This window comes from Podarcis pityusensis (assembly GCF_964106645.2).
Source record: "Podarcis pityusensis genome assembly, chromosome: 17".
Taxonomy (NCBI): domain Eukaryota; kingdom Metazoa; phylum Chordata; class Lepidosauria; order Squamata; family Lacertidae; genus Podarcis; species Podarcis pityusensis.
The window spans coordinates 33317432-33341041 of record NC_138042.1 but is presented as its reverse complement, the minus strand read 5'-3'; the positions used below and the strand labels follow the sequence as shown (position 1 = coordinate 33341041).

Sequence of the window (23610 nt, the reverse complement as noted above, 5' to 3'; positions counted from 1 at the left end):
CAGGAGAGCAACCGTGCAGACAAGCGGCTGGAGCTCATTGGCTACTCTGTACATGGATCTGTGTCTATGGAGCCAAATATGGAGAAATACAGTATAGAATCAACAAATGTGACACATGCTTCCCTGTCCATCACTCCAGAACAAACTACAGATTCAGCCGTGTATTTTTGCGCAGCCAGTAAAGGCACAGCAAGAACTTTCTGCCTCACAGCTGCACATAAACACTGCAGCTCTGCCAACACTCCCCTTCCTGCCCTCTATACCACATACACACACACACACACACACACACCCCAGTCACTTACAGAGTCCTGTTTCATAAGACAATGAGAAACAGCAGCACTATCTGCCACTGTGGGCTTATGGACCCTCCACATGTGCCTATTTTCCAGGCACAGTCCTAAATTTACAGAAGCTGTCCTGTTTCTGATTTGATCCCGAAATGTCCCACTTTTCCTTAAGGTAAAGGTAAAGGGACCCCTGACTATTAGGTCCAGTCGTGACCGACTCTGAGGTTGCAGTGCTCATCTAGCTCTATAGGCCGAGGGAGCCGGCGTACAGCTTCCAGGTCATGTGGCCAGCATGACTAAGCCGCTTCGGGTGAACCAGAGCAGTGCACAGAAACACCGTTTACTTTCCCACTGGAGCAGTACCTATTTGTGTACTTGCACTTTGATGTGCTTTTGAACTGCTAGGTTGGCAGGAGCAGGGACCGAGCAACGGGAGCTCACCCCGTCGCGGGGATTCGAACCGCCGACCTTCTGATCGGCAAGTCCTAGGCTCTGTGGCTTAACCCACAGCGCCACCCATCTCCCTTAACTTTTCCTTAGGCTGCCCCTATTTTCATCGGAGAAATGTTGGAGGGTATGGGCTTATGGCCAGCAGCATTATTTATGATTTTCAATTGCATACATTTCAATAATTTTACAATCATTTGAACATTTCAAAACTTGACTTCCTTCCCCCTCTTTCTGCGGTTCCTTAAAATTATTTTAAATATTTTCTGCATATCAAAATTAATTTGCTCATTTATTCATCTCCTTTAAATGTATACTCTTATAGCACTTCCGGGGGCGGCGCGAACGGCAATGGCGGTCCTCTTCTGAACGGGAGAGGAGGCTCCGCAGGCAACGGGTCGTCCGCTACGGCGAAGCGGAGACCCACTTTGGAAAACCCCAGGCGGCAAGAGCCTGGGGTCTTGAGGCTCGGTGGGCGCCTTGAGCGACCCTCCAAGTGCAGAAGGAACCCCGTAAGGGGCTCCGGAGCACGGAGGGGGGTTGCGGCGCTGTGAGCTGTTTCACAGCCTGAGGAGCGAAGCCGCGCTGCTACTGTCGGTGAGCGCTGATCCCTTTTCCTGCTAAATTACGGATTCGGACGAAAAAGCAACTAATTTGTGAGTAAAAGACTGAGTCACTTGAATTTGAGATTTTAAAAGGAAAACTTAAATTGGCTTGAACTTGGCTGAAAGCGGAGAGACGTGGAAGCAGGAAGTCCGTCTTCCGCAGCCATTGAACTTGAAAAAAGCAATCAGCTGGAGGAGTGGAGGCTGAAAGAAAGAGATTCTAAGTTTTACAGATCTAAGCATCTGTTGAACTTGCATCTTAAAGTAAAGACTTTAAGCTAAAGATTTGGGATTTTTATTTGCACTTGACCTTCCTCCTTTTATTGGATTACAAATTAGAAGGTGAAACCCAGAGTCAGGATCTGCCTGAGCACTAAGGGAGCTGTCAGTACTGCAGATTTGGATACTGTATATTGGAACTTGAAACAATCTGAGGGTATTGAGACCTTTTAAATCTGAAACATTCTTTTTGGAGATAAATAAGCACTGTCTGCAACAAAGTGACCATTTATAAACTCTGCTAAACATTTGTATTTGAAGGTTCTGGGACATTAAATTAGACTTTGAAAGACAGATTAAGCTCCCTCTAGAGGATTGGATTAAAACAGTGACTTTACATGCACTTTTTACTTTCGATTCCCTTGCTGTTTGCTTGCTCTGGACCTTTCCATTCCCATGGGAATAACTCAGTGTGACCTTGACTGATAGATAACGTTGGAATGAGTGGCACAAGAAAAAGAGGGAGAGCTAAACAAACAACTTTAACAACTCTAACCTCAGCCTCACAGACACGTAGATCATCTGTGCCTACTTTGCCCTCAGAAGTGGAGGGAGAGGGCGAAGCAGAGCAGTTACAATTGGAAGATATGGCCTCAGGAGCATCTGTTTCTGTTCTAGACAAAATTTTTGAAAAATTGGAAGCTTTGGACAAGAAAGCAGATGCGCAATCAGCAAAGATTGATAAAAACACAGAATGTCTAAATAAATTAACTACACAAGTGGTACAGAATGCACAAGCAATTGGACAGTTAACGGAGGCCTCAGCAGAAAATCGGAAACTGACTGAGGACACTAGACAAAAATTTGAAAATTTAGAGCAAGAGGTAAGACCACTCACTAAACAAGTCGGGGAACACCAGATTTATCTCTCTATGATAGAACTGCGAAACCGTGAGAACAACTTAAGGATTAGATCACTACAAGAGGCAGAAGAAGGACATCTAACTGAGTTTTTGACTAAAGAATTCTCCAAGTTCTGGAACTTGGAAGAAAAGGACTTTAAAATCGTGTCAGCTTTCAGACTTGGAAGATTTATAAAGAAGGAGAGGCCCAGAGACTGTTTGATAACACTGAGATCAAAGGAGGAAAGGGATAAGATTTTGGGACTACATTTTGTAAAATCACTGGAGGTTTTGGATAGAAGAATTGAAATTTATAAAGATATCCCAAGACTACTGCTTGATCTTAGAGCCGCCTATTCTGAACTTGTTAAACTACTAAGGCGCAACGCAATTCCATTCAGGTGGGAATTTCCCCAAGGAATATCTTTTACCTTTAGAGGGAGAAAGGTTAAAGTAAGAACACTGGAAGAGAGAGACAAATTCTTGTCTACATACGGAGAGGACCTTCAAAAAGGAATTGAACTACCTTCTGGGCCTGAGGCAACGCCAGTACCAACATCAGCATCTGTGGAACCTGAAGATCCTGAGAAGATACCACCCCTTGAAAAATAACCAGATAGTCCAGGATGTCTCTGCAACTGTTGAGCTGGAATATTAATGGCTGTAACATTCCGGAAAAAAGGAAGAAAATATTTCATATATTAAAAAAAAGAACAATTGGACATTATTTGTTTACAAGAAACACATGTGACGAGGCTCCACAGAAAAGTGTTAATAAATAAAAGATTGGGCCAGGAATTTGTATCGTCCGACAAAGTTAAGAAGAGAGGTGTGGTGATATATGCAAAAGAGAGCCTGTCACCTAAATTCCTATTTAAAGATGAACATGGAAGAATTTTGGCTATTGAGATACAATATCAAGGAGAGAAATTGCTGATATTAGGAATCTATGCACCTAATGAAGGGAAATCGGAATTCTACAAGAAGTTGCAGGAGACAATGCTGGACTACCTAGACTACAACAACATCATAATGATGGGAGATATGAATGGGGTCGTATCAACTAACATGGACAAGTCACAAAGTCAAAATGTTACAAAAGACGGCAGACTACCTAAAATCTTTTTTGAAATGACTGACAATATGGATTTGATTGACATTTGGAGGACAAAGAACCCACTAGGAAGAGAGGGAACATTCTTTTCTGAAGCCCAACTGACCTGGACAAGAATCGACCAAATATGGATCTCCAGAGGCCTGGCACCTAAGGTCAGAAAAGTGGAAATCTGCCCAAAGACCTGCTCCGACCATAATGCAGTAAAGATGGATATGACACTATTACCAACTGGATCCTTCAGATGGAAGATGAATGACAATTTGTTTAGAGATCAGGAAATTACCAAGAAGGCCCAAAAAGTTCTGAAGGACTATTTTGAGATAAATATGGACTTCCGGGTTGGCGCCATCGCCGAATGGCGGACTCCCTCCGAGCTCCGGAGGGAGCCTGCTCGGCAGGGGCTGGGTCCTACCGCACCGGCGATGCGGGGACCCTTAAAAACCACGGCCACGAGGGCCGTGGACATGGAGACTCGGCTGGCACCGTCAGCGCCCTCCCGACTCGTGAAGGAGCCTTTTTAAAGGCTACGGATCGGGTGCCGGGGAGAAGCGTGGTGCTTTGAGTCCTCTGCTATCCCTGCCGAGCGCAGCCGCATGCCATCCGGCGGAGAGCGCTGACTTCTTCCATTGAAAATTCGGACTTTTTAACAACAACCCGTGAGTAATTTGGAAACTGGGTTTAAAAGGAGGAAAAAAAAAGAATTTCCTTTCGATTTGGACACGAGCGGGGGGGGATCCAAAAAGGAAGTCAGTCCCCCCCCCTATTGTAAACCTTCTAAGACAAGGACGGGGAAACCAAGGTCCAAAAAGATTTGTATTGTTGATAAAAACTAAGAATTCCACGATGGGAAATTATAAGAACTGTGCTGGAGGATGAATTGAGGGAGAAGAAACGTAACCCCCCCCCCCCTGGGAACCGGGGTGATTGAAGAGAGAGCCTGGTGAAAAGAGTCGGAGATTTTGACAGCTGTCAAAGTAGCTGTCAAAGTCGGAAAGCAGAGAGGATTTTATTATGAGAACTTTGCTGGCTAAATTTGTTACAATTTGCTACAACTTTTTAAAACTTGGATACAAAATGGCGAAAACATGGATAACAATCGGACTTTTGGACTAGAGAAAACAAAGTTACAACAATCCCCCTAGAGGAGTTTCGGGACATTACAAAGATGGTCGTAAGTGGAAAAATACCATTGGAATTTTATAGAACTGGTTATCTTCTGGGAAAGCTGCAAAACGGAAATAATATTTTGTCTACAGGGTGTACAGCTAAAGGAGACAATAGAATTTTCTATTGAAGAAAGGAAGGGACTGAACGCAAGTTTTTGTTCCTGAATAACAATAATCCCTGCAGACTTACTAAGCTTCTGAATTAGAACGTTTCAGCAGCGGAACAAGAGGAAACTGGACTACAATTTGGAAAGAACAATGGGGGGAGCTTTATTAAAGATCTGAAGCTAAGTGTTTTAAATAATAATTATGAAAGGAAAAAAACAAAAAACAAAAAAAAAACCAGCAAGGAGTTGGGGGAAAATAGGCGATTTATGGATTGTAAGAATTCCAGGCGGATAATATGGTTTGGTGGTCAGGGGGAAATTAAACCGGGGACAGAGGGGGAGAACTAAAATCCAAAGGCTTGTCAATTTCTTTTTTTGAACTGGTTTTGTTTCATCTATTATATCTTTTATTTCTTATTTCTGATATTTCTATTATGTGGGGTGTCTTTATTATTAAAAAAAAAGGGAAATTGTGGAATAAAAATGGGGTGGGCCCTGGGAAAGAAATTTTTGGCTTTTTATCAAGGGTATTGATGAGGAGTGTAGAAATTTTAAATTCGAACAATGGTTTAAACAAATTAAGTTTTTAACCAGAATTGAGAGCTTGTGGAGCCAACAATATGAAACAGGAATATGATAGGGGTGGGGGAAGGGGGGAGTCCCAGAAAGTGGATATATGAAAATAAGGTTCTGAATGTATCTTAACTTTTTACTTTCTGTATTTTTGAAAATTTTAATAAACATTATTTAAAAAAAAAAAAATATTTTGAGATAAATATGAATAATATGGTGGAAAAAAGAATAATCTGGGACGCAAGTAAAGCTGTAATGAGGGGATTCTTGATACAACAGAATGCAGTAAAGAAAAGAACACAAAATGAGAAAAAAGATAAGATCTTGGAAAAAATAAAAGAATTAGAGAAGAAATTAAGAGTGAATCCGAAGTCACAGCCAACTCTGAGAGAAATTAAACTTTATCAAACACAATATTCTAAATTGATAAATCAGGAAATTGAATGGAAGGTTAAATTAATGAAACAAAAAACGTTTGAGTCGGCGAATAAATGTGGAAAACTGCTAGCTTGGCAGTTGAAGAGAAGACAAAAATTAAATACTGTTACGAATTTAGAGGTTGATGGAAAAAACATCCAGAATCCAGTGGACATTAGAAAGTGTTTCCAGAGATATTTCAAAAAATTATACACCCAAGGGCCGCAAGATGATGCTGAGATTAAACAATTTTTGGTAAAAAACGGATTATCTAAATTGTCACAAGAAAATAGGACAATCCTGAATTCTAAAATAACACGACAGGAGATCGAACAAGCTATCCAGAACATGCAACTTGGCAAATCTCCAGGACCAGATGGGCTGACCTCTAAGTACTATAAGACATTAAAAGACTATTTGATACAACCTTTGATGGAGGTCAGCAACGAAATTATGGAGGGGAAGAGGGCACCGGAGTCGTGGAAGGAAGCGTTTATCACATTAATACCAAAGTCGGAAGCTGAAAAGACACAACTTAAGAACTACCGTCCCATCTCTCTTTTAAATGTGGATTACAAAATATTTGCAGACATTCTCGCAACTAGATTTAAAAAAGTTTTAAATGAAGTAATTCATAAGGACCAGGCCGGCTTTCTCCCAGGAAGACATCTGTTTGCTAATACAAGGAACATTATTGATATTGTGGAACTTTTGCAAACAGACATAAATACAAAAGCAGTCTTAATTTTTATAGACGCGGAGAAGGCCTTTGACAATATCTCCTGGAAATTTATGATGGGAAATTTAAAAGAGATGGGAGTGGGACGGGGTTTTGAGAATGGGATCGGGGCGATATATTCAGAACAGAAAGCTAAACTGATAGTTAATAATGTGGTTACAGAAGAGTTTAAAATTGAAAAAGGGACACGACAAGGTTGCCCTATTTCCCCTTTGTTTTTTATTTCGGTTCTGGAAGTGCTATTAAACACGATTAGAGAGGATCGGTTGGTGGAAGGAATTCAGGTCGGTCAGAAACAATATAAATTAAAAGCTTTTGCAGATGACCTGGTTTTGACCCTGCAGAAGCCAGAGCCCAGTACGAAAAGAGTATTACAACTGATTAATGATTTTGGTCGGGTGGCTGGATTTAAACTAAATAAACAGAAAACTAAGGTTTTGGGGAAAAATTTGACTGATACAGAGTCAGAAAGGTTTCAGAATGAGACGGAACTTAATGTGGTTAAAAAAGTAAAATACCTAGGGGTAAACATAACAGCAAAAAATCTAAGTCTATTTAAGGACAGTTATGAAAAATGTTGGACAGAAATTAAGAGAGACCTAGATAGTTGGTCAAAACTGAAACTTTCTTTGTTAGGCCGAATTGCTGCTATCAAGATGAATGTATTGCCAAGGATGTTGTTTTTATTTCAAACACTTCAGGTCTTGGACAAGACGGGGTGCTTTCAGAAGTGGCAGAGAGACATTTCTAAGTTTGTCTGGCAGGGCAAAAAGCCCAGAATTAAGTTTAAGATATTAACTGATGCAAAACAAAGAGGGGGCTTTGCCCTGCCAGACTTAAAGTTGTATTATGAAGCCGCAGCGTTCTGCTGGCTAAAAGACTGGCTACTTCTTGAGGACACTGATGTGTTGGATCTGGAAGGGTTTAACAATGCTTTTGGATGGCATGCATATTTATGGTATGACAAGGTTAAAGCAAATAAGGCCTTTAAGAACCATATTGTCAGAAAATCATTGTTTAATGTCTGGACAAAATATAAAGACTTGCTGGAAAATAAAACACCAAGGTGGCTTTCACCTTTGGAAGCCAAGGCCCGAAAAAGACCCAATATGGAGGCTAAATGGCCAAAATATTGGGAAATACTAGAAAAAGATGGAGACAATTGGAAATTGCAGAGTTTGGAGAAAATGAAAGACAAAGTGCGAGATTGGTTACATTACGCTCAGATTAAAGAAGTTTTTAAAAATGATAAGAAACTAGGGTTCCAGGGGGAGAAATCGAAATTAGAAACAGAATTGTTAGAACCAAAGATTAAGGTACTTTCTAGGATGTATAACTTGCTGTTGAAATGGAATACACAAGATGAAACGGTTAAATCGGCTATGATAAGGTGGGCACAGGACATTGGGCATAATATCATGTTTGAGGACTGGGAGAGGTTGTGGAGTAATGGATTGAAATTTACTGCATGTAACGCTCTGAAAGAAAATGTAATGAAAATGATTTATAGATGCTATATGACCCCAGTCAAACTTGCCAAAATTTACCACCTGTCTGATAATAAGTGTTGGAAATGCAAAGAGTGTGAGGGAACGTTCTTCCACCTCTGGTGGACTTGCCCTAAAGTGAAGGCGTTCTGGGAAATGATTTATAATGAACTGAAAAAGGTATTTAAATATACCTTCACTAAGAAACCAGAGGCTTTCCTTTTGGGTATTGTCGGCCAAGGGGTGGCAAAGAAGGACCAGACATTCTTTATGTATGCAACAACAGCAGCAAGGATACTTCTCGCAAAACATTGGAAAACTCAAGATCTACCCACACTGGAAGAATGGCAGATACAACTGATAGACTACATGGAACTGGCTGAAATGACCGGCAGAATCCGTGACCTGGGAGAAGAGAGGATTGAGGAGGACTGGAAGAAATTTAAGAACTATTTACAAAAGTATTGTAACTTGAGTGAATGCTAAACAAGACGCTAGATCAAAATAACTGAGCACCACTAAATTTAGAAGTTTTTAAGAAAATAAGTAAGACTGTGAAATTTAGCTCCTTCTGAGAATTATAAGATTATGAAATATAGAAGGGATATAAGAGTTTAAATAAGAAGATAAATTGCTGACAAAACGTTATAACGATGAAAGTGGGAGCGGGAGATGTGAGGAAGTCCAAAGAAAATGTGAAAATATGTTAAGATCAATGTTACATTGTTTATTATGTTTATTTTTACTGTAAAACTTAATAAATTGCTATAAAAAAATAATAATAAATGTATACTCTTATAACTCTGCAGGTTATTACAATAATCCTGCCAATGTTCTTATCTGTTTACAATTTATTTGTAAATATTCAATAAACCATTTCCATTCTTTTATAAAAAGTTTGTTATCTTGATTTCTTATTTTTCCGGTAAGTTTCGCCATTTCTGCATATTCCATAAGTTTTTGTATCCATTCTCCTTTTGCTGGGACTTCTTCTTCGTTCCATTTTTGGGCAAGTAACATTCTTGCCGCTGTAGTTAAATACATGAATATATTTCTATACAGTTTGGGTAGTTCTGTCCCTATAATCCCCAAAAGCAGGACTTCTGTTTCTTTTACATACGTTCTTTCAAACATCTTTTTCAATTCATTATATATCATTTCCCAGTAAGCTGGCTGACATGGTGTCTTTAGAAAGCATTCCAACACCCCCCCCCGCCCATCTCCCAGAACCTGGCAAGCCTTAAAAGTAGGAGAGCAAAGAGCTCAAAGACAGAGGGCACGTAGCAGCACCCATAGAGGAGATGATGAGCATGACGAATGAGGAAGTGGGAGAGACAGGGGGGTGGAGATTCACTCAGGACAATGCCATTATCCAAGCGGCTGGGTTCTATAGCCTTTCTCTGTAAAGACTGAAATAAAAAAGGACGGTAATAAACTTTCCCTTGTCTTTATACTTTCCTGGGTAACTAGCTGGGAGCCGCTGACAGCATCCTGACAGTTATTTGCGTATCTTGCATAGAAAAATTTTCTTTTCTTTGACCCGAATCTACAGCCGATTCATCCCATCAGGCCCTTGAGTTTTAGAGTTAAGGAGAGAGGGATTTCTGTCTCTCCACATGATTCTTATATATCTTATCTTGTAACAATTACATAAAATGCAAATAACCCTCATGTTGTTGTTTAGTCGTTTAGTCGTGTCCGACTCTTCGTGACCCCCTGGACCAGAGCACACCAGGCACTCTTGTCTTCCACTGCCTCCCGCAGTTTAGTCAAACTCATGCTGGTAGCTTTGAGAACACTGTCCAACCATCTCGTCCTCTGTCGTCCCCTTCTCCTTGTGCCCTCCATCTTTCCCAACATCAGGGTCTTTTCCAGGGAGTCTTCTCTTCTCATGAGGTGGCCAGAGTATTGGAGCCTCAGCTTCACGATCTGTCCTTCCAGTGAGCACTCAGGGCTGATTTCCTTCAGAATGGAGAGGTTTGATCTTCTTGCAGTCCATGGGACTCTCAAGAGTCTCCTCCAGCACCATAATTCAAAAGCATCAATTCTTCGGCGATCAGCCTTCTTTATGGTCCAGCTCTCACTTCCATACATCACTACTGGGAAAAACATAGCTTTAGGCTAGCCTAAAAGGAAAGGTGATTGTTTTTGTTTCCCCTTTCCTGGACTACAGCGTCCTTTTTGAGATGGAGTGAGACTATATTGTAGGTGGAGCTTCCTTCAGCTGCTCAGAGACAACCCAAATTTCTAGACGGAAGTCTGCGATTAAACATCTCTGCTAGTCATCACTGGGTGAGGGTGTGAGAGAGAGGAATATCTTGATACCTCTGCACAAATTTAAGAGTCTCACAAAACATGTTAACAACCACAGTTTGGGTTGCACAGGGAGGACTACTGAACTCCTGTTTCTAAGAGAGCTTTGTTGTGTTCATGTAGACAGAACCAGACTGCTGGTGCCAAGGAAGGAAGCCGATATAATACAGCCACATAAAAGCCACATTCGACACTTGCAAAGAGCTCAGAGATGTGGATCATCTGGTGTGTGGCTATGTGCTTCTTAAAATTCAGTAAGTCCTTTGTCAGAATCCTCTTCTCTGCTTTACAGGCAGCTTTTAATATTCTAATCCGAGACCCAGGTTCAAATTTCCTCTTTCCTCTTTCTCTTTCAGGATTCTCAAATGCTGAGATCACCCAGCCATGGAGCCTGGTGCTGCAGGAAGACAAAACTGCACGGATCGAGTGTGAACAAAAATATCAGCACAACGTCATGTTCTGGTACCGCCAGGGTGCCGAGCCAGGTCTACAGCTCCTCTTTCACTACTATTATACCCAGAAACAGCCTGCAGGCAATGTTTCTGACCGGTTCACAGCTGATATGCCCAGCACAGATCGCTTGATCCTGAATATTTCCCCTGCAAAGCCAGAAGATTCAGCTGTGTATTTCTGTGCAAGCAGCAGAGACACAGCAGTTCAAAGTAACCTCTCCTTCCTACAAAATCCTCTGTGTGTCCTCATCACTCTGCCTGCGTGGGCAACTGTGCTTGAGTGGTAGGGATCCATTTAGCATGAAATATACTCGGAGTCGAGAGTGGATTTCATGCTCTTTATTCAGCTCTTAGTGGTGAGGAGGACTGGAAGTTCCCCCCACAATATCTGCTTTATATACATTATTTACACAATGGGCTGCACGTGATTGGCTAACTCCGGGATTCTCCTGTAGGCCAATCAGGTTGTGGATTCACTTCCACCTGGAGCTGGATTGGGTGGCTCCTGCGGACCAATCATACTGCTTCATTGTTCTAGGACCAATCAGACTGCTGCATACTGAATCCTATTGTTCTAGGACCAATCAGACTGCTGCATTTTGGATCCTATTCAACTCAGTACATAACAACCATGTATGGACCAATGTGAGATTCCAATTCCTCTGCGGGGCTTCTGGCAATGGGAAACTCTAAGGCAGAGCATGTGCTCCAGAATCCTCTAAGGAGTTTGGATTCGGGACATTATAAACATTATAAAACAGTGTTCAGGGCCAGGCAGGTTTGCTGGCTGACCTGGCAGCCTCAGGCTGCAACATTTGCCTTTTCTATTATTGGAAATAGCATGTCTTTATCACTTTTCCATACGATAAAATGCTCAAATTATCCCGAGATCCTGGGAAGTGAAAAGCTGCTATGATGACCTTGGGAGGTGGGCGTTCAGCCAGACAAAGCCTGCCAGCAGCTATTTAGGACATGAAACCTCCACCAATTTTCTACTCTGAGCAGGTAGAGTGATCATTGGCAGAGACACCATGAAGTTCCTCTTGATCCTTACCTGTCTGGGAGTAGCGGGTGGGTCCTTTGATGCTGCTTCATCTTTCTCTCCTTGGAACTCAGGACAACTAAAAAAAAAAAAAAAGAATTTTCTATCATAGGCTCCACTGGAGACAGCAAACGCCCTCCAGAAGTTATATTTGTCAACCTGCTGGGATAACGCAGTTGTGAGCAGTGGTAGGGCTAGCATATGAACACATGGAGCAAGCTGTCTGTAGTGCCCTAAGCCCAGTGCATTTTTTCCTAGCAAAAGAGGTGCCGGAACTCTCCATGAACTTCTTCGTTTTCTTAGAATGGCAATGACGTGCATCTGAGAGGTGCTGGAACTGAGTTCTGGTGATTTCTGGCTGAAAAAAAGGCCCAGCTTCAGACTGTTCTTGGGTTGGTTTGCTTGCTTGCTTGCTTGCTTGCTTGCTTGCTTGCTTGCTTATTTATTTATTTATTTATTTATTTATTTATTTATTTATTTATTTATTTATTTGCACTAAGATACAGGTCTTCATATGGGACGCGGGTGGCGCTGTGGGTTAAACCACAGAGCCTAGGACTTGCCAATCAGAAGGTCGGCGGTTCGAATCCCTGTGACGGGGTGAGCTCCCGTTGCTCGGTCCCAGCTCCTGCCAACCTAGCAGTTCAAAAGCACGTCAAAGTGCAAGTAGATAAATAGGTACCGCTCCGGCGGGAAGGTAAATGGCGTTTCCGTACGCTGCTCTGGTTCGCCAGAAGCGGCTTAGTCATGCTGGCCACATGACCTGGAAGCTGTACGCCGGCTCCCTCGGCTGGTAAAACGAGATGAGCGCCGCAACCTCAGAGTCGGTCACAACTGGACCTAGTGGTCAGGGGTCCCTTTACCTTTTACCTTTACAGGTCTTCATGGCCAGGGCCAGACCAACTATGAGGCAAGGTGAGGCAATTGCCTCAGGCAGCAGCATCCACGGGGCAGCAGATCTAGTCTCCAGAGTGTGACCTGCTCCTTGAAGGCCACATCTGCTGCCTCCTCGGCAGCCCCATACCCAACGCCACCTCTACAGAGGCCTTTTGGCGATAGGAGGCACTGCTGGTCTCCTCCCACTCTTATTCCCAATGAAGATTTTTGCCCCCACCCCTTGTTCTTCACTCACCCCTTCTTCCCTAGTTGGGGTTGCGGTGAGGAGCCAGTCTGTGGTTCACCTCAGCTGCCAGAATGTCTTGGGCCAGCACTATTCATAGTAAAGCTATTTACGACAGGCAGCTAGAGTCACCATATTGCCACTGTTTTGCAAAGACCTCCACCTTGCTCGTTCCCTGGTTCACTGCATGATTTGGCAAGGCACTGCCTTAGCCAAACCTACCCTCAACAGGGTTGTGTTTCGAAGAAAACTGTGGCAATAACTTCAGTACTCAGTACACTGAAGAGCCTTATGTAATGATAAATAGTTTGTGCAGAAGTTTTGTTGCAGACTCTGCTCTGCCGCTGAAAACAGAGAGCAAGGTGGATTTTAGCACGGCGCAGTTGCTTCAGGAGTGATGGTGCCTCGTAAAAGTTTAGGCAATGCAGGGCCCTCAAAATGTTATTGGACTCCAACTCCCATCATCCCCAGCCAGTATCACCCACAGTCAGGGATTCTGAGAGCTGTAGTCCATCAGTATGGAGAAAGATACTTTCTGCTGACCATCAGGCAATGGCTTTTCCCACCTGCTTTGCCCAACCCTCCAGCCCCAGGAGACTTTCCCAGACCATAATTTGAGAACAGCGGAAGCAGCTTAGAAGAGAGAAGAGGAGATATTCTTAAAAAAATAATTTTATGTGCGTCCTTGTTTCTCAGTTGGGTCTTTTTCCATGGTTTCGTATGGTTTCTGGAATTTTTATGCATTGTGTCTATGATTATAGTTTATTAATTCTTGATTGTAATTGATAAGTGTAAAATGTTTAATTATTATTTGCTGGTATTTAATTTTACTGTTGACTATTATATTTTAATGGATGATTGAATATTGCTTTATTTGATATAGGTTGTTTATTTTAAAGTTATTGTGACTTTTTTGTACAGTGGTACCTTGGTTCTCAAACTTAATCCATTCTGGGAGTCTGTTTGACTCCCAAAACCATTTGAAAACCAAGGCACGGCTTCCGATTGGCTGCAGGAGCTTCCTGCACTCAATTGGAAGCCGCGCCGGACGTTTGGCTTCCAAAAAACGTTCACAAACCGGAACACTCACTTCCAGGTTTGCAGCATTTGGGAGCCAATTTGTTTGGGAGATGAGCTGTTTGAGTACCAAGGTACCAATGTATTGGATCAGATTGTTACTACATGTGCAATCTTTGCTGCCTATTTTGTTGTTTCTTCAGCTTGTAAAACGCCTTGTGTATAGTAATCTAGAAAGGCAGGACACAAATTAAAAATGAAATGAAATACTTGGAGGGCACCACAAAAAACTTCCCCTGATGTAAAGCATTCGTGCAATCCAATCTTTGGCCTATCCATAAGAAATGTGGTGCCGTTCTTTGTGTGCAGCGAATTGGCAAAAAATAAATAAAAGGATCTTCATGATTCAAGACACTTCTATTCAGTAAGATTATGCTTTTCTGGCGAACATAGCAGGGTGATTGTCACTTTGCTTGGTTGACAACTGTCCTTGGCTGTCACAGCTGCTGTCCCCTTTGATGACGACGACAAGATTGTGGGGGGCTACACCTGCCAGGAGCTCTCGGTCCCCTACCAGGTGTCTCTGAATGCTGGATATCACTTCTGTGGGGGCTCTCTCATCAGCAGTCAATGGGTCGTATCAGCTGCTCACTGCTTCCAGTCGTGAGTAAAGAACATTCAAATTCTTCATCAGTGTTGCTTAGGCTCTGTTTCCCTCTCCCCGGAACCTTCTTTCAGAGCTAACAAAGTTTGGATGGGACTAGGGCGTCACCAGGGAGGCTGGTACCTTGGCATCTACATGCTGCAGATACTCAGGACAGATCAAAGAAAGCAATTCTCCACATAAAGGTAAAGGTAAAGGGACCCCTGACCATTAGGTCCAGTCGTGGTCGACTCTGGGGTTGCGGCGCTCATCTCGCTTTATTGGTCGAGGGAGCCGGCATACAGCTTCCGGGTCATGTGGCCAGCATGACTAAGCCGCTTCTGGAGAAACCAGAGCAGCGCACGGAAACACCGTTTACCTTACCGCCGGAGTGGTACCTATTTATCTACTTGCACTTTGACGTGCTTTCAAACTGCTAGGTTGGCAGGAGCAGGGACCGAGCAACGGGAGCTCACCCCGTCACGGGGATTCAAACCCCCGACCTTCCGATCGGCAAATCCTAGGCTCTGTGGTTTAACCCACAGCGCCACCCGCATCCCTAATTCTCCACATAGCCGCACAGTAACCTTGGGTCAAATGTCTGTGGTGATGGCTTCTGTGAGGGAGGGGGAATGTGCTTGCAGCTTTCAAGTCAGTGCCCCCAGCATCATGAAATAATAATAGTAATAATAATTTATTATTTATACCCCGCCCATCCGGCTGGGCCTCCCAAACTGTTGGTTCCCAACAGATTAAAAACAGAATAAAACATCAAATATTAAAAACTTCCCTAAATGACATAAAAGACTTCCATTGATTTATGAATGTATACCTTCTCTTATCCATGCATTTGAAAATAATAATAACCAAAGAATTAACCTAAAGTTCAGTTCACACAGTTTGGGCAACCAGCTTTTCCTCATAGGAACTTTTGCGTCTTTCCAAAGCTTTGCTACACATATCCCTTGCCATTTGCTAAACAGTTGTCTACAATCCTAAGCTTCCTTTTTCAGTCACTGCCTGGCCTTAAATATGACCTGGAATAGTGTCTGTGGATTTATTTTTCTTTCTTTTTTAAGTTTTTCTTTATACTTTTCAAGTTTATACATTTCATTAGTTTTACAAATCAATTTAACATTTCAAAACTTGACTTCCTTCCCTCTCTTTCTGCAGTTCCTTAATTTTAAAAAAATATTTTCTTCATATCCAAATTCATTTCACTTGCTCATTTAATTATCTACTGTAAATATATACTCTTGTGAAACTGCAGGTTATTACAGTAAGCCTGCTAATGTTCTTATCTGTTCACAATTTATCTGTAAATATTCAATAAACCATTTCCATTCTTTTATAAAAAGTTTGTTATCTTGATTTCTTATTCTTCTGGTAAGTTTCACTATTTCTGTATATTCCATGAGGTTTTGTATCCGTTCTTCCTTTACTGGGACTTCTGCTGCTTTCCATTTTGTCGGTTGTTTTTCTGGCACTTTTCTGTACATGCTCTACATGAATCAACCATATTGCATTCCAGAGCTTCATTTAGATTAAACATTTTGGATTTTGACTGAGAATTCCACACTGTAACATACACTTAATAATAACCACTGTAACGTGTTGCAAATATTTCAGTTTCCGCATCCAGGTGAGGCTTGGGGAATACAACATAAATGTCCTGGAAGGGTCAGAGGAGCTCATTGATGCTGAGAAACAAATTCCCCATCCCAAGTATGACCCGGTTACCACGGACAACGACATTATGCTCATCAAGCTGGCTACCCCTGCCACCCTGAACTCCCGCGTCCGAGCCATTTCCTTGCCTTCGAAATGTGTGGCTGCTGGGACCGAGTGCCTGATCTCAGGATGGGGCAACACCCTCAGTGATGGATGTGAGTTAAAGCATGTTTCATGCATTCAAATCACACAGGGCAACTTTTCTTTCTGCAGGAATTCAAGGCCAAACTAGACATTGCCATGGAGGTGCATCTAGCAGCCTCTCAGCACTTTTAGTAGTAGTAGCAGTAATAATAATAATAATGTCGTTGTTTAGTCGTTTAGTCGTGTCCAACTCTTCGTGACCCCATGGACCAGAGCACGCCAGGCACTCCTGTCTTCCACTGCCTCCCGCAGTTTGGTCAAACTCAAGCTGGTAGCTTCGAGAACACTGTCCAACCATCTGGTCCTCTGTCGTCCCCTTCTCCTTGTGCCCTCCATCTTTCCCAGCATCAGGGTCTTCTCCAGGGAGTCTTCTCTTCTCATGAGGTGGCCAACGTATTGGAGCCTCAGCTTCAGGATCTGTCCTTCCAGTGAGCACTTAGGGTTGATTTCCTTCAGAATGAATAGGTTTGATCTTCTTGCAGTCCATGGGACCCTCAAGAGTCTCCTCCAGCACCATAATTCAAAAGCATCCATTCTTCGGCGAATATAATAATAATAATAATAATAATAATAATAATAATAATAATAGAAGAAGAAGAAGAATAGTACCAATAATAATAATTTATAGCAGCACATGCAGGGGCTGCTTAACCTTTTCCTCGCTGGCTGTTCCACAGCCCATGTACCATTTCAAATGGAGAAATGGCATGTTTGGATGCTTCTCCGTACAAAACAAACCTGCCCAAATATTGAAATGTGACACATTAGGGAGATTAAGCTGAAACTCATTTCTTATGGGATTGTTATTTAGAGCATTGGTACCCCCACTGCTCAGTCAAAAAAAGGCTTCTAAGGTGGCTTAAAGGTAAAGGTAAAGGACCCCTGACAGTTAAGTCCAGTCGCAAACAACTGTGGGGTTGCAGCGCTCATCCTGCTTTACAGGCCGAGGGAGCCGACGTTTGTCCGCAGACAGTTTTTCTGGGGCATGTGGCCAGTGTGACTAAGCCGCTTCTGGCGAAACCAAAGCACCACACGGAAACACCATTTACCTTCCCGCCAGAGTGGTACCTATTTATCTACTTGCACTTTGATGTGCTTTCAAACTGCTAGGTTGGCAGGAGCAGGGACCGAGCAACGGGAGCTCACCCTGTTGCGGGGATTCGAACCGCTGACCTTCTGATCGGCAAGCCCTAGGCTCTGTGGTTTAGCCCACAGTGCCACCCGCATCCCCAAGGTGGCTTATGTACCATCAATTAAAACAACGTAGTCCCTGCTTGCAAGTTTTCCATTTTATCAACACAACACAAAAGGGGCAGAGAGGGATGAGGAAAATAGCAAACTACAAAGTAGGTATATAGAAGGGGCAAGTTTTTGGTGGTTGTTATTTTTTTTAAAAAAAGAAAAACCCTCAAACATGTAATTCCTGAACTTTGCAAACTGTAGTGGTATGGCCCCAGGTACGCGATACAATATCACAGGTCATGCTGTGGTTTGGTAGTTTTTGCTTCTCTATTAATTTCTTGGTTTATAACAACATTCCTTATTTCCTTTTCCCCCACCCACTCCATTTTGGAGCAGTCAACTTGCCAGAGCTTCTTCAGTGCCTGGATGCTCCCGTTCTAAGTGACACCGAGTGCAAGGATGCCCTGGTGGGTCAAATCACCCCAAACATGATATGCGCAGGATACCTGGAAGGCGGCAAAGATTCCTGTGACGTGAGATGCTTTTCTGTGCCTTTTTTCTTTTGCCCAGACACAAATGCTGCTGCTGCTGCTACACTTGTGCCTTTAATTAGAAGAACCGTGTGGGTCACATTTGAGATGACACCAAACTGGGGGAGGGGTAGCCAATGCCGCAAGATGACAGAATCAGGATTCAAAATGACATCAACAGATTGGAGAATGGGAACCAAACCAATAAAATGAATTCCAATAGGGATAAATGCAAGGTTCTTCACTTAGACAGGGAAAACCAGCTGTGCACAAATAGAATATGGGATTCCATACATTAAAAATAGGACACATTCTAGAAGGCAGGTTGAATCCAAACTGGGAAACATTAGCTTGTTGTGGAGTAGAGCCCAGGGGTTCAAAACATCTACACTGCTAAGTAGGGAAAATGAAACTCCTTTGAAGACCTTCAGAGGATTTGGTAGGGGTGGGTGGGTGTTTTTTCTCCTTTGTTGTTGTTTAGTCGTTTAGTTGTGTCCGACTCTTCGTGATCCCATGGACCAGAGCACGCCAGGCACTCCTGTCTTCCACTGCCTCCCACAGTTTGGTCAAACTCATGCTGGTAGCTTCGAAAACACTATCCCACCATCTCGTCCTCTGTCGTCCCCTTCTCCTTGTGCCCTCCATCTTTCCCAGCATCAGGGTCTTTTCCAGGGAGTCTTCTCTTCTCACGAGGTGGCCAAAGTATTGGAGCCTCAGCTTCAGGATCTGTCCTTCCAGTGAGCACTCAGGGCTGATTTCCTTAAGAATGGAGAGGTTTGATCTTCTTGCAGTCCATGGGACTCTCAAGAGTCTCCTTTAGAATGCCATAATCAGGCTTCAGATGCATAAATTGGTACCCGACTAAAAACAGATGTTTCTTAACTACCCAAATCTTTTATTTACAGGGGGATTCTGGTGGACCCATGGTATGCAATGGGGAGCTCCAAGGAATTGTGTCTTGGGGCATAGGGTGTGCTCTGAAAGGTTTTCCTGGCGTATACACCAAAGTCTGTAACTATGTGGACTGGATCCAAGAAACAATTGCGGCCAACTGAAAGATCCATCCTTGTCTTTGGATATTTGCCTTTTCTTCTGTTTAATTCAGCACTGTTGTGCTAAATAAAGTCAGATCATGTGATGCAGCCATCTTTTTCTTTCATGAGTTAGCAGAGTTCCAAAAGTGAACTAATTCCCCCCTCTGTACTTTGAAGTGTTTATACTGGGCATCTGTGTTAAACATTCCTGTCACACAGTATTCCTCACTATTATATCCCGTGCTTTTTTCCCCCCTAAAAAAAATGTTTAGGTATACTCTTATTTTGACTCAAGAAAACGACCATTTTATAGTTCAAATTGGGGAAAATAAATACAGTAAATGGACAAAACTACAAAGAACATGCATTACTCATATTGAAATACTGCCCCTCAATGAGGCCAAACTTTCATCAGTAAAACACCACACACCCACATTCCACAGTGCTTCACACATTAAACGCTCGCTTCTATCTGAGACTCAGGAAACACTGGGAAAGGAAAGGAAGCCGTCATCGGAGGTGGTAACAACAAAACTGACCAATCACCATGCTAGATTCCAATTCCTACTTCACACATTAAACGCTCGCTTCCTTCTGAGGCTCAAGAAACACCGTGACAAGAAATGAGGCCACCATCAGGGGTAGCAACGGAACTGTGCTAGAGAAGAAACTATTTTTTAAAACTTTTTTTAGTTTCTTCTCCTGTTAGATTCACAAAATGTTTAGGGGTATGCATACCCCTGCGTACCCCCGGAAAAAAAGCACTGATTATAACACCCATTAAGGAAGTAAGTTCATTTTGGAATGAATGGAGAACTGAACCAAATGGGGTTCAGTTTCAAAATAAATGCATTGGGCAATGAATGGTTGTGTAGATTTCTTGCCCCATTTGCACCCATTTGTTGGCAGTGAAGCTTACCTGGCTTTGGGGGCTGATGCTCTTGGAGGCTGCCATTTTATTTATCCATAATGAATTGTACAACATTCCACAGGGGGGAAATAGTAGCTAAGACAAATAAGTGCCCCCACAACTGTTAACTACTGAAATCAGTTTTGCTATCACTGCCCGCATGGCAACAGCAACTTTCCCACCCACTCCTAAAGTCAGAAGCAAGAACCAAAGAACAAAAATGCATAGAATCATAGAATCATAGAGTTGGAATAGACCACAAGGGCCATTGAGTCCAACCCCCTGCCAAGCAGGAAACAAGTAGGTACCGAAACAAATACAAGTCTAATGAATGAATAATGAAGAATTGCCCTACTGGATAAAACCGAGAATCCTCTTGCTTAAATATATTGTTACAAAAGTTAGGTGCCTCCCCATTTCTATGCTGAGCAGTGGCAAGAGCCCATGGGGTACCAGGCACTAATCCAGGGTCTGTGGTCCTTTGGGGAATTGAAGACATGGCGGAGGCTGTGGTAGCTTTAAAAATGTAATTTATTCACATACAGTGGTACCTCGGGTTACAGACGCTTCAGGTTAAAGACTCTGTTAACCCAGATATAGTACCTTGTGTTAGTAACTTTACCTCAGGATGAGAACAGAAATCGCGCGGCAGCAGTGGGAAGTCCCATTAGCTAAAGTGGTACCTCAGGTTAAGAACAGTTTCAGGTTAAGAACGGACCTCCAGAACGAATTAAGTTCTTAACCCGAGGTACCACTGTATTTACACCTGATTTTAGATGGAGTCCAGATCTTAACGCATGGTCATCTCAAGAGGGGCTTGTTCCCCCCAGCAGGGCAGCGCTAGTATCTCTCTCTTTTTCCTCCCTTCTTCCTCCCAGCACACCTTGTTACATACATTCTTTTCCTGTCACCTCACACCCAGTTACCCAGGCAACCTTCCAACCCCCCAAGTCTGTTCACACCTCAGGGCAGGGGGGAAGGACAGTTCTCCTGTGCTGCCAAATGGCCTTCAGTGGCCCTGCATTGTTTCTTAATGACCCTAGTTTGGCCAGGTCCTTTTGCATAGGCTGGCCCAGGAATCCCTCTGCAGCTTGTATTTCTCCCTTCACATCCCAAGTCAACAAAATCCTACCATTTATTAATTTCTAGGGGTCATCCCCCCACTGAATCAATAACACCATTAATGTCTAGCCAGATGCTTTGAGAAAGCCTCCCAGGTCAAACTCTGTTGACTCAAGCAGCTGATTACCAGAACCCATGTATTACCAGGCATCGCCCAACTTGCTGTTTTTGGACTACAACTCCCATCATCCCTAGATAACAGGACCAGTGGTCGGGAATGATGGGAATTGTAGTCCCAAAACAGCTGGAGGGCCAGGTTTGGCCATGCCTGTATTACACAGATTCGTGCTTGGAGGACAGAACGGGGGTCCTCCACCGCCTGACGAATAACAGTCTATCAGGCACAAAGACTTTTCTGAAAATCTTGAGCATTGTCAGCATGGACTGCAGAGTTTTGGAGGGAGTTCTCTCCCAACCCTACCTGGGCATGCTGCAGACTGAATGGTGGACCTGCTACACACAAGGCAGAAGTGCTACCAATGAGCCACACATCTCTTCCCTGAAGGACTTGAGACCTGTGGAGGTCTATATACATAGGTTTACATTGGAAAGAGGTGTTCCACAGGGAGGGGCCACTACCGAGAAGGCCCTCTGCCTGGTTCCCTGCAACCTCATTTCTCATAGTGAGGGAACCGCCAGAAGGCCCTCAGAGATAGATCTCAGTGTCCAGACTGGATGATGGAGGTGGAAACGCTCCTTCAGGTATGCTGGGCTGAGGTCATTTAGGGCTTTAAAGGTCAGCACCAACACTTTGAATTGTGCTTGGAAACGTACTGGGAGCCAGTGTAGATCCTTTAGGACCAGTGTTATGTGGTCCCAGTGGCCACTCCGGGACACAAGTCTAGCTGCCACATTCTGGATTTGTTGTAGTTTCTGAGTCACCTTTAAAGGTAGCCCCACGTAGAGCGCGTTGCAGTAGTCTAAGCTGGAGATAACTAGAGCATGCACCATTCTAGCGAGACAGGTAGGGTCTCAGTCGGTGTACCAGATGGAGCTGGTAGACAGCTGCCCTGGACACATAACTGACCTGTGCTTCCATGGACAGCTGTGAGTCCAAAATGACTCTCAAGCTGCATGCTTGGTCTTTCAGGGGCAGTTATCCCATAGCCTTATCCTCCATGAATCTGTCTCTCTACAGCCTGGAGATAAGTAGCATTAACTGGTATGAACCCTGAAAAAAAGAAGGTATGAACATGGTAGGGAGGAGAAGCACTCAGTGCCATTAATAGGTGAAGCTTTTCCTGGCATGGAGATACCATCTTAAATTTCTCTATTCCAGGCTACTGTGAAATGCAAAAGAGCAGGGGAAGAAGAAAAACTTCTGTATTACTTCCCCTTGCATGTGTTACACTAGCAACAATTCTCCATGGTTCCCTGTGCCAGAACTATGGGCACCAACCAGCAGGAAAGTCCCCCCCCCCGGGAAGGAAAAACCTGGGTCTGACAGAGTTGTATAGATAGGCTAATGAGGGAGTGCAGAATTGATCTCTGGAATCTTTCTGACTTCTCAGGGCCAGGGGGAGGTCTTTTGCAACCCAGGGTAGGGGAAAGAATGCTCCCTGCGCCAACATTTTGTCATATGCTGGGCAGGAGAATCTAAGCTCATGAAATAACCACAACTACACCCACCCGGATGTGCATGTCCATATTCAAGTTCAGAAGATACTGGGCAGATTTTACTAGCTGATGCAATTGGAGATATGTCTGCCTTTAGCAGGCAAGAGGTGACCTTTTATTTGAGGACAGTTGGGGCATTCTGGGGCATGAATGTTTCTGCTGTCCTACTACTGGGCATGGTGCACATACATAAAGCTCATGTCCTCCAACATCATCACCATCATCATCATCATAATACCACTCTACCTATCTGACTGAGGGACATGGGTGGCGCTGTGGGTTAAACCACAGAGCCTAGGACTTGCCAATCAGAAGGTCGGTGGTTTGAATCCCCGCGACGGGGTGAGCTCCTGTTGCTCGCTCCCTGCTCCTGCCAACCTAGCAGTTTGAAAGCACGTCAAAGTGCAAGTAGATCAATAGGTACCGCTCTGGTGGGAAGGAAAACGGCGTTTCTGTGCACTGATCTAGTTCGCCAGAAGTGGCTTGGTCATGCTGGCCGCATGACCCGGAAGCTGTACGCCGGCTCCCTCAGCCTATAGAGTGAGATGAGCACTGCAACCCCAGAGTCGTCTGTGACTGGACCTAATGGTCAGGGGTCCCTTTACCTTTTACCTATCTGACTCGGTTGCCCCAGCCACTCTGGGCTGCTTTCAACATATATAAAAACATAATAAAACATGAAAC

General features: G+C 43.5%; 1 protein-coding gene and 1 gene segment (V, D, J or C); both read left to right on the top strand.

The window, feature by feature from the left end:
- The window catches only part of LOC308466248 (T-cell receptor beta-2 chain C region-like), a 66517-nt gene that overhangs the window by 6673 nt on the left and 36234 nt on the right, over window positions 1-23610 (top strand).
- On the top strand, window positions 11866-19298 carry LOC308466557 (trypsin-like; the record flags this gene model as incomplete). Its single annotated transcript, XM_080987379.1, has 5 exons — window positions 11866-11905; window positions 14517-14676; window positions 16286-16542; window positions 18110-18246; window positions 19149-19298. 5 exons carry the CDS (start codon window positions 11866-11868, stop codon window positions 19296-19298), a joined length of 744 nt encoding a protein of 247 aa, XP_080843505.1.